Source organism: Sparus aurata, chromosome 5, assembly GCF_900880675.1.
Source record: "Sparus aurata chromosome 5, fSpaAur1.1, whole genome shotgun sequence".
Classification (NCBI taxonomy): domain Eukaryota; kingdom Metazoa; phylum Chordata; class Actinopteri; order Spariformes; family Sparidae; genus Sparus; species Sparus aurata.
This window is the reverse complement of record NC_044191.1, coordinates 13,932,628-13,953,010: the sequence shown is the minus strand read 5'-3', so window position 1 is coordinate 13,953,010 and position 20,383 is coordinate 13,932,628. Positions and strand designations below refer to the sequence as shown.

General features: G+C 41.9%; 2 protein-coding genes across 3 annotated transcripts in view; one reads left to right on the top strand and one right to left on the bottom strand.

Moving 5' to 3' along the window:
• serinc5 (serine incorporator 5) overlaps positions 1-9,860 on the top strand; it is a 19,777-nt gene extending 9,917 nt beyond the window's left edge. The window contains exons 3-12 of the mRNA XM_030416189.1: positions 2,607-2,785; positions 3,237-3,319; positions 3,616-3,709; positions 4,318-4,529; positions 4,619-4,711; positions 5,694-5,820; positions 6,331-6,400; positions 6,581-6,617; positions 7,114-7,258; positions 8,034-9,860. Of these exons, the coding sequence (XP_030272049.1) occupies positions 2,607-2,785; positions 3,237-3,319; positions 3,616-3,709; positions 4,318-4,529; positions 4,619-4,711; positions 5,694-5,820; positions 6,331-6,400; positions 6,581-6,617; positions 7,114-7,258; positions 8,034-8,178 (1,185 nt within the window). The 3' untranslated portion in view covers positions 8,179-9,860. The remainder of the gene's footprint in view (positions 1-2,606; positions 2,786-3,236; positions 3,320-3,615; positions 3,710-4,317; positions 4,530-4,618; positions 4,712-5,693; positions 5,821-6,330; positions 6,401-6,580; positions 6,618-7,113; positions 7,259-8,033) is intronic.
• Positions 9,607-20,383, bottom strand: thbs4a (thrombospondin 4a). Of its 2 annotated transcripts, XM_030416186.1 has the most exons (23): positions 19,486-20,382; positions 18,341-18,538; positions 17,958-18,205; positions 17,699-17,801; positions 17,491-17,582; positions 16,681-16,729; positions 16,339-16,571; positions 16,100-16,237; positions 15,930-16,010; positions 15,685-15,837; positions 15,439-15,543; positions 15,244-15,351; positions 14,966-15,125; positions 13,852-13,970; positions 13,089-13,141; positions 12,908-12,992; positions 11,946-12,042; positions 11,686-11,864; positions 11,405-11,453; positions 11,114-11,310; positions 10,728-10,900; positions 10,498-10,637; positions 9,607-10,408 (listed from the first exon to the last, which is right to left on the bottom strand). In XM_030416186.1, exons 1-23 carry the CDS (start codon positions 19,565-19,567, stop codon positions 10,359-10,361), a joined length of 2,892 nt encoding a protein of 963 aa, XP_030272046.1. In that variant the 5' UTR covers positions 19,568-20,382; the 3' UTR covers positions 9,607-10,358. The 2 variants fall into 2 exon arrangements, with proteins under 2 accessions (XP_030272046.1, XP_030272045.1); XM_030416185.1 differs by having other exon boundaries at positions 15,244-15,543; positions 19,486-20,383.

The window sequence follows — 20,383 nt, the reverse complement described above, 5'->3', positions numbered from 1 at the left end:
GTTATGATTTGGTGAGCATTTGCTGGTGACAACAGGAAAATAAAAGTCAGATTATTGTCAAGATCATCATGATAACTGAAATCAAGCCTGTCGATATAGCAGACATGAGCAGGAAAACTGTTGTTAAATAACTGTCCAGGAAAAACAGCAAAAATATAAATCTTTTTAGCTGCTGTGAGGAAGAGGGTTTTACTTTATAATTGAGTTCATCCAGGTTGACGTCTGCATTGCCCCCAAAGGTATACTATGCAGAATGTTCATAATAAGCAATGTATAGACTTGTACAAAAATAATCCCCCTCGATCATCACTAATGTACTCCGTAAATTAAAATCTACTTTATTGGTCTGTTTCCAGCCTTGAAGACGTAATTCTGTTGTTTTGAGAATGGCCTGGCTTACTGAACGGACGACTGGGGGTCTGAACAGAGTCTCTAGTAACCAAGCCAACAGCAGCCTCAGCACTGTGACCTTTTACACTGTTTGCTCTACCACTAACGTCTACACTCTCTCCTCAGGCTTGACTTTGCAGAAGTTAGCAATTGTAAATAAAATGAGATCTGCGGCTTGTAAGGTTTCCGTGATAGAAACACATACTCACAAAGAAAGAGAAAGGGAGTGCTTATAGGTTACTCACTTTTCACACATATATTTTGAAAGTGGGTTGTCGGGTCAAGCCAGCCTCCGTGTGTAGCTCTCTGCTGTAAACAAAGTAGAATTGCACAGACTGTATCAGTCTTGCCATGTCAATGCTTACAGACAAAATTAAAGATTCATAACTTTGCTACAGGCAAAGCAGACCTCCTTCTATTTCACCTGGAGATCTCATGTGAATCTTTCACAGTAGTAAGGCCATAGTAGAGGAGGCTGGAGTTCAGGCTGGTAGCTTTTTGTTTTCAAGCGCCCACCTAGCCTCTGATGTCGGGAGTTGATACCCAGAAGGCCTACTGCTCTGGCTTTTGATCTGTACAGCTTTCATGTGTTTTTCCCCCATGTTGGCTTTTTGAATCATCAAAATGCAAGATTATTATCAGACTTCGTTATTTCTTGGGAATTCCAACTCAGCTGGAAGGCTTCTGTTGTGTGTGTGTGTGTGTGTGTACCATTACTTGCTAGTTATCCTCATCATCTGGGTGAGACAGACCGTAGTCAAAGCCCAGATGTTTCACAGAGGTGATTTCCTTATACATTCACTTCTCATCCTTTTTTGTCTGCCTTTAGTACTGGTGGCTGAATTTCTGAGCTTGAAAAGTCTTGTTCCTGTTTAAAGGTACTGTATGTACAGTGTGCATCAGTGAATGACAGGAAGTGATGATGTCTCTGTATCTGGGAAGACAACCCTCAGCTGACTGTGTTACTATAGCAATGACTGCCAGCTTCCTCGACTGAGAACACCGTTTGAAGGCAGTGACATTTTTCCACCAATGTCCTTCTCCTGTTTTTTCTTCTCTCTGTCTCCCGCCAGCGTCGACTGTGTTAAAGGGACTCCCTGCTGCGTGTCTCTTGTGAGAGCAGAACCCTGTAAAAGGCCCATCCAGGCACAAAATGGCCTCTGATAGCCCCACGCAAAGCCCGCTGAGTTACACACACATATTTACACATATACAAGAACACTGTCAGTTACACACTGGGCACAGTGGGAAGTCCCAACTAAGAGAGCAGCCATTGTGCGTATGAGAGCGCTGGTCTTTTCTAAAGAGATTTACAGCTGTCTGAAACAGCCGGCCCCTTTCCCTCTTAATCACTACACCATGGACATGCTAATATGGTCCTCGACATGAGACAAAAGCTCCAAAATGGGCTTTTTACTCTATGTTGTGATCTGGCTCTGGAGACTGTGCTGCACACTGAGGTGATGACAACTCAATCCGCTGGCATCTCACCCGTGTGTAAAACATCAGAACCAAAATACTTGTAAATCCGAGTCAAACCATTTATTATCTGAATGTAAAGATCTGCAGTCCTCTCAAAGGAATGACCTATGTTTGGACAGCAGCTGTTTTATTTGACCACGATCCACATCTCTACAGTCAGGGGCAGAGAAGGGAATAGATATGAGCGTTCACTCTGTGGTTATCGTTCAAGAGATCGTCTTTTCTGAGCCACTTGACACTGAGCCACTGAATCACTTCCAGTTTCCTGTCGAAGGCCGCAGCAAAGTCCTTCGCTATTCTACAGGCCCTGCTCTCATGACTTTTTATGCAGCCAACTGTAGGTCGAAATGTATTTTGTTTCTCTGAATCTTTGTCTTGCTCCAGGTCTCCCTGCTTTTCACTCTTGCCAGTCCCTTCGACTTGCTGACAAAGGGCAGTTAATTTATTCATCTGTGCCTTTTGTTTGTGTACACTGACAGTTAGTTGTAAGGCCCCTCTTAACAGCCTTGTAGAGAACAAGGGATGAAAGGGGGCTTCATGGAGAGAATGAGGGGTCGTTGTTGCTGCCTATTCCGGCTTTCTGCTCCTTTAGAGGCGTGACGCTCAGAATAGATGCCATAGGGTCTTTTTTCTCTGAGGCCACTAGACAAACATGAGCAGAGGATGTTTTTTTCCCCCCAACACTATAATGATCTAATCAAGGCGTTTTTGGGGTTTGTGCTTTTGTCAATCAGATCCCCTTCTATAACGAGTTGTGTGAGAAGATGAATGCAGGGGAGAACTGCAAAACTCTGGTTGGCTACTCTGCTGTCTACAAGGTGTGCTTCGGCATGTCCTGCTTCTTCTTATTCTTCTGTATCCTCACCATACGAGTCAACAACAGCACAGGCTGGAGGGCGGCCGTACATAACGGGTAAGAAGGCTGCGTTCTTCTTTCTGTACACCTTTTGCCCTGCATTATTTTAAATGATTTACATTCACCTGTAATATCCAGTGGGAACCCTGAACAACCTGTGGACACGTAGGCAGAAGCCCAACAGAATCCAAAGGATTGACTGAGGAAAGGCAAATTACAGGCAAACGGGTTTCCGTGAATCCTGGCATTAGATAGATCCCTTTTAGATTCATTATGACATAAACATAAACACCTGATATCTTTAATACCAGATCTTCTCCTGCAGGATGATTTTTTTGTTTGTTATACTATATATGCTGTATTGCTTACACTTCTCTTCCCAGCACTATGAGATGCATCACACTAATGATGTTATGTCAGAATTTATTGTTTTGTGTGTCATTACTTTTGCTGCCTTTTATCTTTTTTCATTTACAATCTTTAACATTTTTACTGCTTCATCTGTCAGGTTCTGGTTGCTGAAGTTTATTGCACTGGCAGCCTGCTGCGCTGGAGGCTTTTTTCTCCCAGAAGAACAAACCTTTCTGGAAGGTAACGAGAGGATTCATAACAGTGCATTTTGTCAGATAGTTTATTATAACGACTTAGATGGAGGCGAAAAGTTGTAGCCAGATGAAGCAATAAAAAAAGAGTGGAAGTAACAAGTATTGCATGTTTTCTTTATTGGTTGCATCATTTTTTTAAGCTCACCCAAAGAAAGGGCGGCCTCCACACACATTAGCATCAGTAGCATCTTTTCTGAGTATAATCTCACATCGTAAGGTGCAATACTGTGAAGGTGTCTGCCACATTTCTACAACACTTTCTCTCTCTATCCAATTCCACAGTGTGGCGCTACGTAGGAGCCGCCTGCGGGTTCTTTTTCCTGCTGATCCAACTCATGCTCTTGGTGGAGTTTGCACACAGATGGAACACAAACTGGTGAGAGCAACATGTCCTCTCTCTGCTCCTGTCTTGGCTTTGACCTACTAACTCGGTGTCTCGCTCAATTACGTAAGCATAGAGGGCCAGTAAGCAGAAACAATGCAGTGCTTTTTAATTGTTCTTGAGTGACTGACAGAGGGTGGGACATATTCTTCTGTGGGGTTATTTGGATGAAAGAAGTGGGAGTCGTGTAGCTTAGTGTCAATGGAGCAGAGGCTTGGCAGCAGGCCTGCCTCGGGCAGATTCACAGGATGCATATGGTTTTAGAGTGTGTACACTGTTTCCCCTTCCCTTCCCACACAGACGCACACAGACCACAGAAGATAGTTAAAAACTCTTTTATGGTTTTGTAACCAATGTAATAAACCCATACATTTCGAGCGCAAAGTTAAACTGATGTGAAAGCACTTAAGCAGCCATGAATCTTCTTGTCTTGTGCAGGAAAAACTCACTGAGCGTATCTTTCTCTTTGTTTGAAATGTTCTTTAGGCCGTTAGTTTTCTTTTCCCCCTTCTCACTTGATCTTTTTTACTTATTTAATTTGTGTTACCCTCGTTCATGTTATGTTTTCCCTCCCTGTCTCCCTCTTCTCTTTCTGTCTGCAGGAGTTCGGGAGCTAAGTATAACCGCCTTTGGTACGCAGCTTTGGCCTTCGTGACTCTGGTGCTGTTCAGTGCTGCCGTCGGAGCCGTAGTTTTTATGGGTGTGTTCTACACCGACCCAGAGGCCTGCTTACTTAACAAGATCTTCCTTGGCATCAACGGCAGCCTGTGCCTCATTGTCTCCCTGTTGGCCATCTCGCCATGCATACAGAAATGTAAGCACCGGTACTCGTAAGCATAACTTGAGACACATCAAACATTGTGTAGTGCCAATAAGTAAGACTGTTTCCTGTAATACTTGCAGTGCAGCCCACATCAGGCCTGCTGCAGCCAGGAGTAATCAGTGTGTACGTCATGTACCTCACGTTCTCAGCCTTCACCAGCAAACCAAAAGAAAGTGAGTTTGAAGATATACAAATCTGTATTATGATCATATCATGACTTGGGATGCACCGATCCGACTTTTTCGGTCCTGTTACCGATGCCTGGGCTTTGTGTATCTGTCGATACCCGATACCAATCCGATACCTTTGTTGAATTAATAATAAACTGTGTACCTTCCACCTTCCACCTTCCTTCCACCATGTGGAAGAGACTAAAGGCACCAGACTTTCCTAACTAAACATTACTTTCCTAACTAAGACAAAATTATCAAACAGTTATCAAACATTGTAAACATGTAAAAAAAAAAAATTGGAATTCTTATTTATTTGTTATTAAAAAAAAAAAAAAAAAAAAAAAACAATCGTGCATTCAAATCTAAAACGGAATGTAATCAAACTTCTTAAATAAAATAAAATAAAATGTAGCCGCAGAAACGAAACAGTCTATTGGTTGAACATACAGTAGTAATCAAACAGTAACCAAACATTATAAACATATAATTCTATATTAAGTGCAAAGTCCTGCAAACAGGAAACAGGCTGAACCTGAGAATAAACTAATAAAAAGTTGGTCAAACAACAACTTGTGCTCATCCAGCATGCGACACACGTGCTGCTGACGAATGACGTGGGTGTGTGTTGCGACGGAGGAAAAAAAAAAACTGGATCATCCCATGGATCTGTTAATTTTTCTGATCCCTGATCCAGCTATTATGTCAATATCAGGGCCAATATCTGATCATAATATCTGATCAGCATGTCACGCCTCCTGAGTAATACACAAAATGTGGCATCATTTTTTTGCTAAGGCTGTTGGTGTTTCTGTACTCACTGTATTTTGTACTGTCTGTCTACTTTCCCTTCCCCTCCTTCTCTTGCTGGTTACATTGTGCCAAAATACACACATGCTCACTCCATCTTTCACAATCTCCTTACTCCTTTCAATACTTCCTCTTTTGCCTCATCCATCTCTGTCTGCACTTTCATTCTGTTCAGTGGTGGAGAGGGATGGTGTGAACACAACGGTCTGTGTGTTTCCCCTCAACTCTGGGACCGAGGGCGACAAGAAAATTGTCACCGCTTTTGGAACCGTTATCCTGTTTGGTTGCGTCCTTTACTCTTGGTAAGACACACACGCACACACACATCTCTTGCTTCTCCTTTTCACACATGCAAACTAAGTTTTCCTGTTATATATATCTATTTGGTGCCGTATCATTGAATTGATAGAGTGTAGAGACTATACAGGATTCAGTTCAAACCCATTAACAGCAGATGTGTTAGAGGCAATGTCGAATAAAAGTAATGTGTTTTATGGCAGGCTTCAGCAACAGAGAAAGGCTTGTTTTTATTGGCTGTGACTCTGTAGAGGCAGTGCATGATTGGCTGTGGCTAAGCTAAGGGTATGAGAGACAAGAACGATGGCTTTCTGCTTTTGTTCACATGTGTTTCCCGTTAAGTGGAGGCATCATGTCTCCTGTGGTCGTTCCCTGAAGGAGAGGGAGTTAGACTCTGCAGCAATTTGAAACTGCAAATTATTGGAAAAATGCAGAATGACGGAATTAAAACCTTTCTCTCCCCCATCCGTCTTCACATCTTTTTCTGTGTTTCCTTCTCTCCACCCTCCCTCCAGCTTGACGTCCACCACCAGGCGAAGCTCTGCAGCGCTCCGAGTGTGTAGGAACAGTGAACCTTCGACTGAGGTAACCTCAAAAACATTCAGATCTCAGTGTGTGTTAATGAAATATACAGACAGACTATGAATAGATTAACGGCGCTTGATTAGATATCTTTATCGAATCATACAGATTAGGCCCAAGAGACATAGTGTGTGTCTATTCCAGTTAGATGGCTACATTTAATGTTTTTTCTTTATCCTGCAGAGAGCTCGCTGCTGTTTCTGTTTTGGAGATGACACAGGTGAGGAAAGTCAAACAATCTCCCCTCACTGTCACAGCTTTTATTTATTGCTCTCCCTCTCTTCCCCCTGCCCCTCCTGTTCAGTGTGTAACATAAGTCCCCAGCCGTAGTGTTTGCACATTGCTATTCCTCAGCCAGATTGAGGATGGTGCGAAAGCATTGGTCAGCAAACACAGATGATGTCACTGTTACTAGGAGGTTAGTATGACACAGTGAAGCAGCGCCAGTGGCAAAGTGGGATTGTGGGTAGGCTGACACCGCCCCCTGCTGGAAATAAAAATGTTGGCAATGAATTGGCAAAGGAGAAAATAACTCGCCATCAGTACACATTTTCTGTTTGGGAGTTAAACGTGATTCTTTCTCCGGAACGACATTTGACTCTCTGTCATATCTTCTCACCCCAGCTGAAATCAAAGTTTGAGGCATTTTCCCACATTAAAATTGGTACTTCCCCACATCCATCAACACTTTGCATCATTTAATGTGTGCTTTTTAGAGGACTATGATGAGGAGAAGACCGGTTCAGGCCAGAACGTGCTGTATGATGAGAGAGAGGCAACCATCTACAGCTACGCCTACTTCCATTTTGTCTTCTTCCTGGGGTCCCTCTATGTCATGATGACCGTCACCAACTGGTTCCAGTAAGTGATACTCTGTGTACTGTAGTGCTTAGGCGAATATGTCTCTGTGTTGTATTTATAAAACTAGGTAGGACTAAAAATAGTACTAAGCTGGCCAAGTCTGATGAGGGCATGTCAATCCTGTCTTTCACGGAGCATTTTAACACTAAAACTAGCTCACAAGACTGAGTGCAGATTAATTAATCACCAGCTTGAAATAAAGAAGGCACATTTCATAGCCAATGCATAATCGGCACTATGATTATCACATCAAAGGATGAAAATGTGTTCAGTCAGATGTTAAAAATATCTGGTAACTGTGTCAACATGCAGATGATGTTTGATGCTAGCTACAATATAATCAGTGTATTCTGTGGTTTACCTTGTTTCCTGTATAGAAAAGCTAAATTAATGGCAAAATAAGTCTCTTTGTCCTTTTTATCAACCAGCTATTTTTCCTAGCAGACATTTGACATCCCATTGCTTGACAACCACTGATCTAATTAGTATAATAATATTGATAAGGATGGCCTTCCATTTTGATAAGACATTTTCCAAAAAAGCCATTGTAAATTATATTGAATATTAGATACAGCTGTTCCTCACCTGCAACTCATAAGGTCTGATGTCAAAAAATGTCTTTAGTGACTATAATCTATTATAGACAGTCAAGTTAAGGTTACAGGTTGTTCCTATCATCTTAATTCAGTTAGATGAGCTATGATAAATGTGTATAACAATGGACACAGTAAAGAATTAAACAGAGCTCTACTTAACTCCGTTTTTCCTTTCACAGTTATGATAATCATAAGATTGAGAAATTGTTGGACGGGAGCTGGTCAGTGTTCTGGATCAAGATGGCCTCCTGCTGGGTCTGTCTCATCCTCTACATGTGGACCCTCGTCGCTCCCATGGTGTGCCCAAAGCGCTTCGAGGCCTAGGCCACACATCACTAAGCTGGAGTCAGGCTTCTCTGATTCTTGGGATGTGGCCAGGCAGAAGCTCTCACGCTGAGCCAAGGGACCACCACAAGCCCCCTTTTTTTTTACCTTGAAACACAACCCATAACTACCCTCAGCGTTCGAAATGGAGGATTATCTGTTGCCTTTTTGTTTGTATGCTAGTGTTTCTTTTACTTTGATTTACAATGTTAAGATGTTAATACCTTGATGGTGAATTTTGTTTTTCTTTTTTATCTTTCACTACCACTTACTCCTGGAGTTTTATATTACTTACAGGTCTGTAAAGAATCATTCGACTTGAGTTACATTGTGAAACATGTGAAGCATCCAGCCCCTATAGATTCCTTGATCATTTCAGATTTTAAAGTATGTTTTTTAAAGCATATCTTGCGCGTGTCCGTTCTCGCTTTTTCTCTCAGCCACGCATTTCAGTTCTGTACAGTTGGACCATAAAGTTGTAGCAAAGTTTAGGGACACATTTATTTCAGGTTAGAGATGTTACGAGAGAAAATGCATTTATTTAAGGGCGTCTTAAGTAATCACAAATCATTTGTGTAGGGATGTCGTGTAAATTAGATTTGTCCCTGACTCTGTTTAAAAACTCATCTCTCAGGCTCAAATGTAAGCAGTGTATGTTTATGCTTTGTTATGTTGCGCCCTTTTGTAGAAGTTTTCTATGCAACAGAACAAGCTCTTTTCGATATTAAATACACCCAGTGTCGTGACGTTTTCACTTAGATCACAGGGATAATGTTTCAGATTGTATAAAATGTCAGTGCTCCCTTTGAGCCAGATCTTTTCTTAGGAAAAATCCATGTCATCTGTACAGCATTTCCAGTCATCATCGTTGTTGTACAGGGAGGCACTCTTCAAATCAACCTGCCTTACATAACAGTGACGTTAACGGAGTGCCGCCTCTCTGGAAGAGCAGCAGTGACATAGATGAGAAACATTTGCCAAAGGTAGATGTCAGAAAACAACAAACTACTCTATCAGATTTTTTAGTTGGTTACGGAGAAAAATATAACTGAGAGCATAATGTATTTGCATGCACAGACGCTTCAATCAGCTGTTTTCTGTACAGTTTTAAAGGCTTTTGCCTTGTCTTTGTTAATGTGTCAGCTCATAATGGTAGTCAGAATAAGGTAGCATGAGTGCTTATTATTAGTGAGTTATTCAACACTGGATGTTGAGTTTACTGCCGAATTAAAATTCACGTAAAGACTGTCACCTGTTTGTTACCTGTGTAACATATTTTTGTATAGAAATACAAAATCTTGCACATTGTCAACTGCAAGGTCTTTATTTTTATCATTCACCATCAATACATTTGTATGTTCTTCATTTGTCTGATTGTATTCCTAACATGTTATGTTATAACTTAAATATATGTTTTTGCTAAAGTTATGTGATCATGGACCGATTACCATTATGTACCTGCAAGTTTTGTCTGTATTTTAACAGTCAGGATGAATTTAGAAATTAAATGGTGCTCTGCAGCTTGGGTACCAAGCAACAAAGGAATCCTAAATCAGATTGCAGGACCCACTGTGAAGGCTGTGCCCTACCGTAACATACAGGAACATTTTGTAGTCTGAAAAACAGCAATGTGGGTGTTGCCATTGTTCAAACTCCTTTAATAAAACATCCATTAAACATCATGGGGTGCCTTTATTTGCCAATGTAGTTTTCCTTCATATAAATTAATATCACACAATGATCTCATGTTAAAAATAAGATGGATCCTGCTTTGAGTTTGTGAAATGCTCAGGATTTTATTTTACTTGACAATATATTCAGAAAAAGCAACAGTACTCATAAAATACTGAAAACATCTCAGGTGATATTGCATCGACATACAAAGAACCCTGCTTATGACTTAAACAAGAATGTACTGACTTCGGTTACACTAAATTAAAATATATAATGCCCACTGTTATGCTTCCTGAAGACCCTCTCCCTTGACAGACAAAGTTAAAATACAATCACCAAAGTCTTTTAAGAAAACTGCCCATTATGTTCCCTCTCACATTCATCTGTATCTCTCTAATTCACGTCCTCTACCTGTCTGTTCTAAGCAGTGGAGCTCTGCTCCTTTCAACCACATATTCTACAGGGCTCAAGCTGTTTCCTTGATGGATCACTCTCCTTCTCCAGCTTTACTGTGTGTTCTGGGCATTGAGATCCTCGTAGTCAGCAGGAATAGTGTCTGTGGGTGTGACAAAGAAAAAAGCAATTAACAAGGATACTTATAGGTTATGTAGCTCACGGTACTGCCTTTAACTAGCAAACACTCACCATTGCAACGGTACTTCAGGTTGGACCAGATTATATTTTCCTGAGAGAAGCAGAACACGCCCAGTCTCCCGCCTCTCATGCTTGTGTCTATTATCACCCCTGTGTCCGCAACCAGGTCCGAGCCCTCAAAGAATCGAGCTCTGGTTCACGTAAGAAGTGGAAATAGTCAGTTTGCACAGTTTGAGTGTGTGCAGTATATCTCTAGAGTGTTGGTGTGTGTCTGCTTGTACCTGATGTATCCAACCTGAGGTCTGTGCTGAAGGAACCAGCGGTAGGAGACCTTGTCCTTCCAGCCAACATTCCTTGGGTCCTTCCACAGGAGACGGACCTGCTCAGCGGTGTCTCCTGTGTGCCAGAGGGAGTTCCTCAGATACTCACCAGGACCAGTCTTGGACTTTACAACCTAGAGTTAAAGAGCCGGATAGCATAAGAGAGGGAGAAAACTGATTCAGATGTTAAAAATGGGACATTAAACTCTTAATGCTCCTTATGGTCGGGTAAGCTCCTTGGGGTGGTAGCTCACTGCCATCAGTGTGTGTGAGCCTGTGAATGGGTGAATGAGCAGCAAATTGTGAAGTGCTTCGGATGAAAGCCCGACATAAGAGCAGCAATTTACCTTGAGCTGTATTCCCGGCTCAGCAACTGCTCTGAAGGGCGCAGCCTGCCAGTACGTTTGTTCCGTCTGTTTCCACATCACCACGTAGAAGGACGACGAGTCCTGGTAGCCGAAGATGAAGCCAGCATAGTCATCATCTGTCACTGTGTTCACGTGAAATGTTCCCTCAAAGTCAACCCCACTGAACGCTGTGTAGCCTACAGAGGTGGACAGAGGAGGTCAGCGTGTTAGCTTGAGGCTGACAAAGAAACACATCAGGGGTGAGAGAGTATGGAGGTTTCATGTGCTTACCTACAGCAAGGCCAGGGTCAGAATTCATGGTCTGAACTATCTCCATGCCCTGTCAGCATAAAAAAAGAGTGACGTCACTTTATTTATATTGTTACGCGACTCTTAAGGTATATTGTTTTCGTAATTCTAACAGATCATTCATGTTGTGCAAAATGAAGAGGCGATCACATTTTACTATCCACGTAGGAGTACACTCATTTTGTTTGAAATATTAATGAAACACACTAAAAGCAAAGATGACTGGCAACTATAACAGAGGTTGAACTTTAGCTTTTGTTTACCTGATTGAGGACAACCCAGTTGGGGTCAATCTGAGAGTCCCCCTCTGGGTCCAGCACTACGGTCTGATAGGCTCTGAAGTCGGTGAGGGTGACCTCAGCGTTCTCTGGGCAGTGGTCGATTCTATCGATGACATTGTCTTTGTCAAAGTCTCCTTCACACGCGTCTCCAACACCGTTCTCTGAAATACAATGGCGGCACTTAGGAACCGCACAGCAGGAATACGAATACTGTACATGTGCACATGCAGGCAGATACTCACTGTCTGTGTCTATTTGGTCTACGTTGACAACTAGTCTGCAGTTGTCATTATCGTCAGGTATGCCGTCGTTATCGTCATCATCGTCACATTCATCTCCCTGTCAAGATAAAATAGCACGTGGATGAACATAAACACAGAGACAGCATACGTGATAGCAGTGGTGAAGAGTACAGTAACTAAGTACATTTACTCAAGTACTGTACTTTTTGAAATACTTTGTTTGTTGTTTGTTTCATTTTACTTTGTATTTTTACTCCACTAACATTTCAGACAGGAATATTAACTTTCACTTCATTTATCTGACAAACTTAAGATCCTGGATACTTTACATATTAAGTAGACAAAACATATGAAACGTTTATGAAATACAATATTTATTTCTATTCTGAAATATCCAACAGTTTATAGATCTGAACTGAAATGATTACTTCATTGTTCAAAGTAACTAAATAAACTGCAAATACATTGATTACTCAAATGGAATTGCTGCTTTCTCTATTATTCATATTTTTTAATAAACTGAGTTTTGGACTGTTAAAATGAAGAAGTCACTTTGTGCTCTGGGTAATGGTGACATAATTTCTCACTATTTTCTGAATTTTTAGAAACCAAACAATCAATCGATTAATGTTGAAAATAATCAGCAGATTAATCCATAATAACTACAATTATTAGTTGCAGCCCTATAGAAAAAGTAGCAGTAACACAGCTCAGGGGGACTTTTTTATGCATTGTGTACACTCACTTTGAATACTTTATTTCCTGATCATACCTACATGCTTTTACTGATGCAATTTTTTTATTGCAGTAATTTACTCATAACAGAGTGTTTTAATGTGAACTTATACTTAAGTAAAGGATCCGAATATCTCCCTCCACTACCGTATGAGATGAATTACTCAAATATGATGCACTGAATACATTTAGCAAGGGATGAAGAGAAAGATTAAAAAGTTTAAAACCATTCCATCCTTGTCGGTGTCCAGCTGAGAGGAGTTGATGACTGTGGGACAGTTGTCATTTGTGTTCTGGTGGCCGTCACCATCACTGACACACAGGAGGAAGGGAAGGCAAAACAAAAGGTCAGAACTTTCTGCAATATCGATATGTATTCATATCAAAGGTCAGGACAGCAGGCTCTACCTGTCTATGTTGTCATCACAGGTGTCTCCTACAAGGTCATCGTCCGAGTCAGACTGCAGGTAGACAAAACAAACACTGTTGTTCAGAGTAATGGCAGCAGATTCCTTTTTTTGTTTGGTTTATTACCAGTGGCGCAATGCATCAAAGTACATTTAGTTATATACATAATTTGAGGTACTTTATACTTCTACTGCATGACATCTCTGAGGCAATATTGTACTTTTTAGCTCCACTACATTTGTCCGACATCTGAAGTTACTAGTTACTTTTCAGTTCACATTTTCTGACCCTTACTGTTCAGTGAAAACCATGTATCTCCAAATTTCATGAATTTAAAGTGGAATTGTGGAAATGCTGTGGACGTTTCAAAGACACATGGTTCTCACAGTACAGTGACGTGTTAGAGGATGATGTTATAGAACACCATGCATGGCTGTAGACAATATAAAGTTAAAATTAGTTCAGCCTTAAACATCTACATCAGTAAAACGCAACGTACACATTAATCAGCAGTATGTTCATATTAATATTAAACCAAAAACATCATATGATATAGTTACACACTGTCAGTGACCACTTTACAGCACAATGTGTACTTTTACTTTTTATACTTTACTTGCATTGTGATGAAAATAAAGACTTTTTCCTAAATAAGGGTTTGACTGCCGGACTCTTACTTGTAGTGGATTGTTTTTCACAGTGTGGTATTTGTACATATACTTAAGTAGAGGATCCAAATCCTTCTTCCACCTTGGCCTGTTACCTGGTTGGGGTTGACCATATCAGGACAGCTGTCGCAGGCATCTCCCACCCCATCATTGTCTCTGTCTTTTTGATCTGGGTTCGGTACTCGCTGGCAGTTGTCAAGAAAATTCATCAATCCTGAAAACAGAAACACCTCAGTACTTTTCAGTGCTGTGTAAAAGCGTTGACAGAAAAATAAAAAAAGCATGACAGAAAGCAGCCCAGACACAGCCTGTCAAATGCATCACCAGATGGCAGTGTTTGTTTAAGACAAAGGTGAAATAGTTTCCAGTGGCCTTCGACGCCTGGCGGAGGCTTACCGTGGAAAAATGAGAGAGAGAGGAGACAGACATGACCAAGCGCTTAGCAATCCAGCCCTGGAGTTAAAGACAGAACCAAATGATCAAGAGGTTGAAGCTCTACCAGAATGAATGAACAGGGGTAAACAGAGTACATGCAGCATGTGTAATCACATAGAGGTAAACATGCTGGCACACACAAAGGCAAGAACTTAAAATTTAGTTTCCAGTGGAACAAATGAGAGGTGTTCTAAAAGGGCATTCAAGTGAAGTGTGTGAGAGAAGTTTGTGAGACAACACTTCTGTTTCCAGTTGGAACATTTTAACATACAACACTGTTTTCTACTGAGGTTTAAAAGGTTTGTTTTTTCTTTCATAATGACGCTTGAGTTATTTCCTGAAAGCCAATGACCTAACTGGTCAAGGACGTGAATTGGAAACAGAAACAGAAAGACCAGAAGGATGTTTTCAACAGATAAGTGCTGCCAGTCCACACTTTCCACTGAACAGGATTGTAAAGGTTGTGTTCTTGTCTAGACAGTGTAGTCAGACAGTGTGTGGTTTGGATAACCCTCACAGAAACGATTTTTTAATATGATTATCAGACATTAGCTTTCACAATGTGGTCCTGACATTATTACCTCTAATTGATGCAATAAAAGCAGCAATGATCCTGTTATTACACCTCCCACAGTAATGACCATCCAACCTTTTAGCCACTGAGACCATTTACAAAAAAAAAAAATGCCTGTCTAATTATATCCAGTCATACAAGCAATCACACAATTAAGTATCTGTTATAATTGCTCGACCGGTACATAACAACAAACTTACCGTCCCCATCCATATCATCGTCACAGTCATCTCCCAGCCCGTCTTTATCAGTATCCCTCTGTGAGGGATTGTCGACTGTTCTGCAGTTATCACAGGCGTCACCATGGAGATCCTTATCGCTGTTCTTTTGGTTCACATTAGGAACGAGCCAGCAATTGTCCTGGGGCAAGATAAATGAGGTTTACTGTATAGCGCATGGGCTCAGTGAGAGTGAGTTGCTGTTCACAGAATCTGTGAGAGTTCACTGCACGCTGGTCCTGTTGAGCTAAGTCACCTACATCTATGTTAGCAATGCCATCACTGTCTGCATCATCATCACAGGAGTCGCCCAAGCCGTCCCTGTCTGCATCCTCTTGGCCGGAGTTTGGCACAAACTTACAGTTATCCTGGAAACAAAGTGAAACACACACATCCTTAATGTCTAGTACTAGTATGAATTTAGGGCAGAGGGTGATGGGTGTGGACATGAGTACCTTCTTACACTGGTCGTCTCTGCACTGGAGCGTCGTATCGGGATATGCGTCAATATCTGTGTCCTTTCCACACACATAGCCATTACCAGCCCAACCAATGCCACACTAACACACGCGCAAGACGGAAAAAGACACCGAATGAGATTTTACGTAAATGATGTGATGTGGAAAAGTTAGTGGTTTACATTCATGATCCACGGGTATACATAAAGACGAATAAGACGTCAGTATTTTATAAATCCTTACCATGCAGCTAATGCTGCCGTCTCTCTCCACGATACACTCGGCATTGGCATCACAGGGGTTGGGTTGGCCGTTGGAGCAAAGCCGAGTTCCTTGGCACCCTCTCACTTGGTCACCTGTGAAGCCAGAATTACACTCGCCACAGCGGAAGGAGCCCTGGTGAGGACAGTACAGTCAGAGTCAGAAACCAGGGCTGTTTGCTCTATGAGAGTATGATAGTAACCATACACCAGTCAGAGTGGTCTTACCATAGTGTTGTAGCAGTTTGAGTTGGCAGTGCAACCTCCATTCTCAGGCGGGCCCAGACACTCATCTATATCCTCACACACCTGGGGTGAGAGTAAGAAAAAGACTCATAGTTAAATTAAAAACAGAATTACTGTTTTACAATGTAGTTTAACATTTTTTGTTGTTTTACCTGTTTGTGTGACTTAGCATATGCCACTCCCACTCCATTTAACTCTGGTCCGGTGTATCCCTGAGGGCATTGCATGCAGCGAAAGCCAGGAGCAGTGTTCACACACCGGACGCCAGGGAAACATGGGCTAAAAACACACTAAAACACAAAAAATACAAGATTATCAAATCCCAACTCATGCTCATGATTTCACCACCTGGTGCAGAGACACTATACACCTTACAGAACATAGTCCCTACCTCATCTACGTCGTCACAGTGCACCCCGTCTCCTGTATAGCCGTCTGGACAGGGGGCGCACTGGAAATTCCCTGAACTTGTAGGGATGCACATGCTCTGTCTGAAACAGGTCCCGGGTGCACACGAAATCTGAGGCTGAGGCGGAAGCGGAGGTGAAGGCTGAAACGGAAACGTGTCAGGGAGGGGACCTGGATGGGGACCTGGACCTGAATCGGTCGGATTGCCTTTGAGACCTGTGGGACACATAGACAGATATGAGAGCACCTTGTTGAAATGTAATTTTGTCAGTATTGTCTAAATATTGTGAGAATAAAGTCCGATCAAAGTTTTTCTACTGCTTACCACAGGCACATTCTGCGATGGTGTTCCTCAGAAAAGCTGTCTCCTTAATCTTAACCAGAAAAAGTAGAAGTGTTCGTCAGGAAAAACTGTGGTGCTTGGACAATTTTAATACTTTCAAAATTATAGCAACAGAAGCATATTGGAATTTTATCTCTCGAATGACTACTGAAAATCTGAGGGAGACTAAGCGGTTCTGTAAAGGTGTAGAATGTGAGTCTGCTGAGGCGAGCTCCAGTGATCTGTTACATAAACGATCCTAAAAGTGTGTCTGGACTGTATAACCAGCATTTTATTGCCTCGGGCTTCGTTTGATGCCTTGTCTTCTAACAAATCTGCAGCTTTAAATGATCATCTGAAATCATCCACTTCCCTCTGCTGCTCTCTTTTAGTGAGTTGTTTGTTGCTGAGGTTACAGGTGCTCAGCCAGTCTGGATTCTCACTTTTCAAAAACAAATCTCAGCTTTTATTGCAGATCTTACCCCGAAGAAAAAGGAAATTCCAATCGGTTGTAAATCAGCCCACATTCCTTCACTTTTAAAAGTAGGTAACTCTTCAAAACAGTCAGGGACATTTTCTGTTACACAGTGTTCTCCAAAAAGCCTTTTCTTCCATTTTATCCATTGGGTTTCATCAATTTCATTTAATCTTAGAATCAACCTGTCTTCAAACAATGCCAATCAAACAATCATCGAAATTATTGGACTATTTGTCATAACTATTTTGGAAATTCTGTTCCTCTTTACCGGATCATTTTGAGCAGTCTTTCAGGAGTTCCCCCTGTAAGACACACAAGCCTGGGACACATGTTACCTGCTGGTGGAGCAGCTCCTTCATCTCAGACAACATGCTCTTCAGCTCCACCATGGTGGCCTGATCATGTGCCACTCTGCCTCCCTGTATACCTGAGGACATTTGACAATTCAGAATTATAGAATCAGATACACAACACATCCACCAGGCTTTAGTTAAACCATGACTGCTTGTGCTTGTCAGACAGACAGGGACAATGCTTTCTCACCTAGCACCTGCAGAGATTCACCCTGATCCGTGTGGCACTCCTGCAGAGTGGCCACATTGTCAATGGTGTCCTCTATCACCAACTTCAAGTCAGTCAGTTGATTCTTCAAGAAGAACACAAAAAAATCAAATAAATAAAATTAGCTGAAAAGTTGTTGTGCTGATCAACCAGTGCTCATATTATACTGTAATGTTGGGACTGGCAGCATATCTCGGTATCCAAATTCATAATCACTATCAACCATAACTGTCTGATTAACCTGTCCAGTCGACTGCAGGGTCCTAAGTGCCACTTTGTTGGGACCAGCTGGAAGTGACCCAAATGCAGCTGGCAAATCATCCAAAGTGTGCACCAGCCTGCAGTCTATGTAGATGTTGAGGCGAGGTGGGCCGCGCTGTAGGCCGCTGGCATGTAGCATCACATGGTGATCTCGACCATCTGCCAGGGAGGCGTGGTTGAAACTGGTTGTGCCAAACCTGCTGTCAGTTTTCTGATAACGAAGGGTCACTATAGGTGAAATAAAAAATCAAGAATGAAAGACAGAGGAGAGGAAAAAGAAAGGCAGCAGGAGAACATGAGTTCAAACAGATACATAGCTGAAAGTCAAAGACAGTTGTTACATGTGACGGTATGATACTCCACCCTTGCTCAGTTTGGCCTGCACGCTGAACTCCAGATACTTGGTGTTGTCTCTGGGGTTGATTACGCTGTAGAGGGAGGTGGGGGCCTTGTTTTGGAGTCTGAAGGAAGAGAGGAGGAAAGCTTCGTCTCGCCCTTTGTTCTTCAGGCTTCCTTGGAGCAGGTCTGGCAGGCAGTCTGGAGAATCCAGCAGGTCGTAGACTAACGGAGGATAGGATTGTTTAAAAAAGCAGCTTTAGATGCATTGCACAATAACTGTGACAAAGAGAGTCCAGCTAAAAAAGCATGGATCAACACAGACAATAAGGGAAACATGCAGTGTAGTGGGTCAGTCAGCAGTGTGCAAGAAGCTCAGGTAACACCGACTGATAGCTCTCTATGTGGTACACTTACTTTCTTTTATCTCAATATAAATGGATAGTTCTCTGAGCTTGTGTCTTGATGGCTATGGCTCACAGTGTACTATGGATTGTAACTGCTGAGTCAGTATGGTACTTTATCATCTGTGACAGTGCATCTTTATATGTGTGTACATGTCTGTGTGTGTGTGTGTGTGTGTGACAGCCCACGTTCATGTTCGCATCCTGCTGTGTTTTAAAGAGTGGCAGGCTGGAGTTGCAGAGGGGAGCAGCACTAAACTCTTTCCACTGGAACAAACCTACTACCTCACACCCCCATGCACTGACACACTCACACAGATGCACAATGACGCTCGCTAGCAGCCCGTTAGTTGAATTGGAGCATAATAAGAAGTGACAGGAAATCATATGGAAACATTTGTGTGCAGATTCCAGGCAAATCAAACTTTTGCACATGCACTTTCTTGGATGGCAGCTCATGTTGTTCCACTGGCCTTATTTAGGTCAGACTGTTACTAGATCCCAGATGTCAGACTCAAGAGGCTACAACAAAAAAGCCAGATTCTTTTCCCAAACAAATCAACTGAAGTACTCCCTTTATTAACAGCCATCTGCAGATTGAAAGTTGTAAGATCAAGCATCAGATTGTCAGAAATACATGAATACAAAAGAGAGTTACTGAAACACACTTATATGAAAGTGATGTAAAGAGGTTTTTTTAACATCTGCTGATCTACGGCACATATGAGATGATATTTTTGACAGGCGTGGATGGTGAAAAGTACTTACCAATGCCTTGAGCTGAGACTGTGAGCACCAGCTGTTGCAGGACCAGAGACAGAGCCGCTGCTCCGGCCCACACAGCCATCATCAGAGCTTTAGGATGGGACGCACCTCAGGAAAAGCTGTGCCTCTGAAGAAAGGGTTGAGTTTCCTCTTGTGAATCAATAAGAGTATCACAGATTAATTCCGTGATTATTATTTCAACGATCCAACAGAATGATGCACAAATCCAGATGTTGAAGCAAAATCTCAGCAGAGGTGGGATGGTTCTGTTGCCACAGCCACGGCTTTTAAAGCAAAGGGGAGTGTCTTTGTACTCCACTGCTGAGAAGGTGGCACGGTTTAGGGACTATTTTTAAGTGTGTGGGAGTGTCCCCTCGCTACTATAGTTCAATCATGTAATTCATTTTAATAGCACTACCACATGTTGAAAAATGTGCAAACAAAGAAATGACTAAAAAAAAGGTAGAATGTATGGCATTAAATTCGAAAATGAGTTGCTTGAAGTGCATGAGCTATATGGGAGATTTTTGTGTATTTATCATGCTATCCTATTTCATTAGATTCATAATAAAGTTTTAATTGATTGAATCTTTGCGTCTACAGTCTTTTGGGGACTTGTGATATACTGTTATACTGTTGGATGTACTTTAAATCTGTCTGTGTGCAGTCAGCCAACTCTAAAAAATGTTTGAAATGGACTGTGGTCTCAGGGGAGGAAAACCTGATTCCAGCTGGCCATTGTTTTCACAAACATCACAAGCCTCTGTCATAGATGTGGATTGGATCTCCTCGCTCACCTCCAGTAAGCACTATATGCAGGGTTCGTACACATTTTTCAAGGTCAAATTCAAGCACTTTTCAAGCACTTTTAAGGGTCATTTACAACATTTTCCAGCACCTT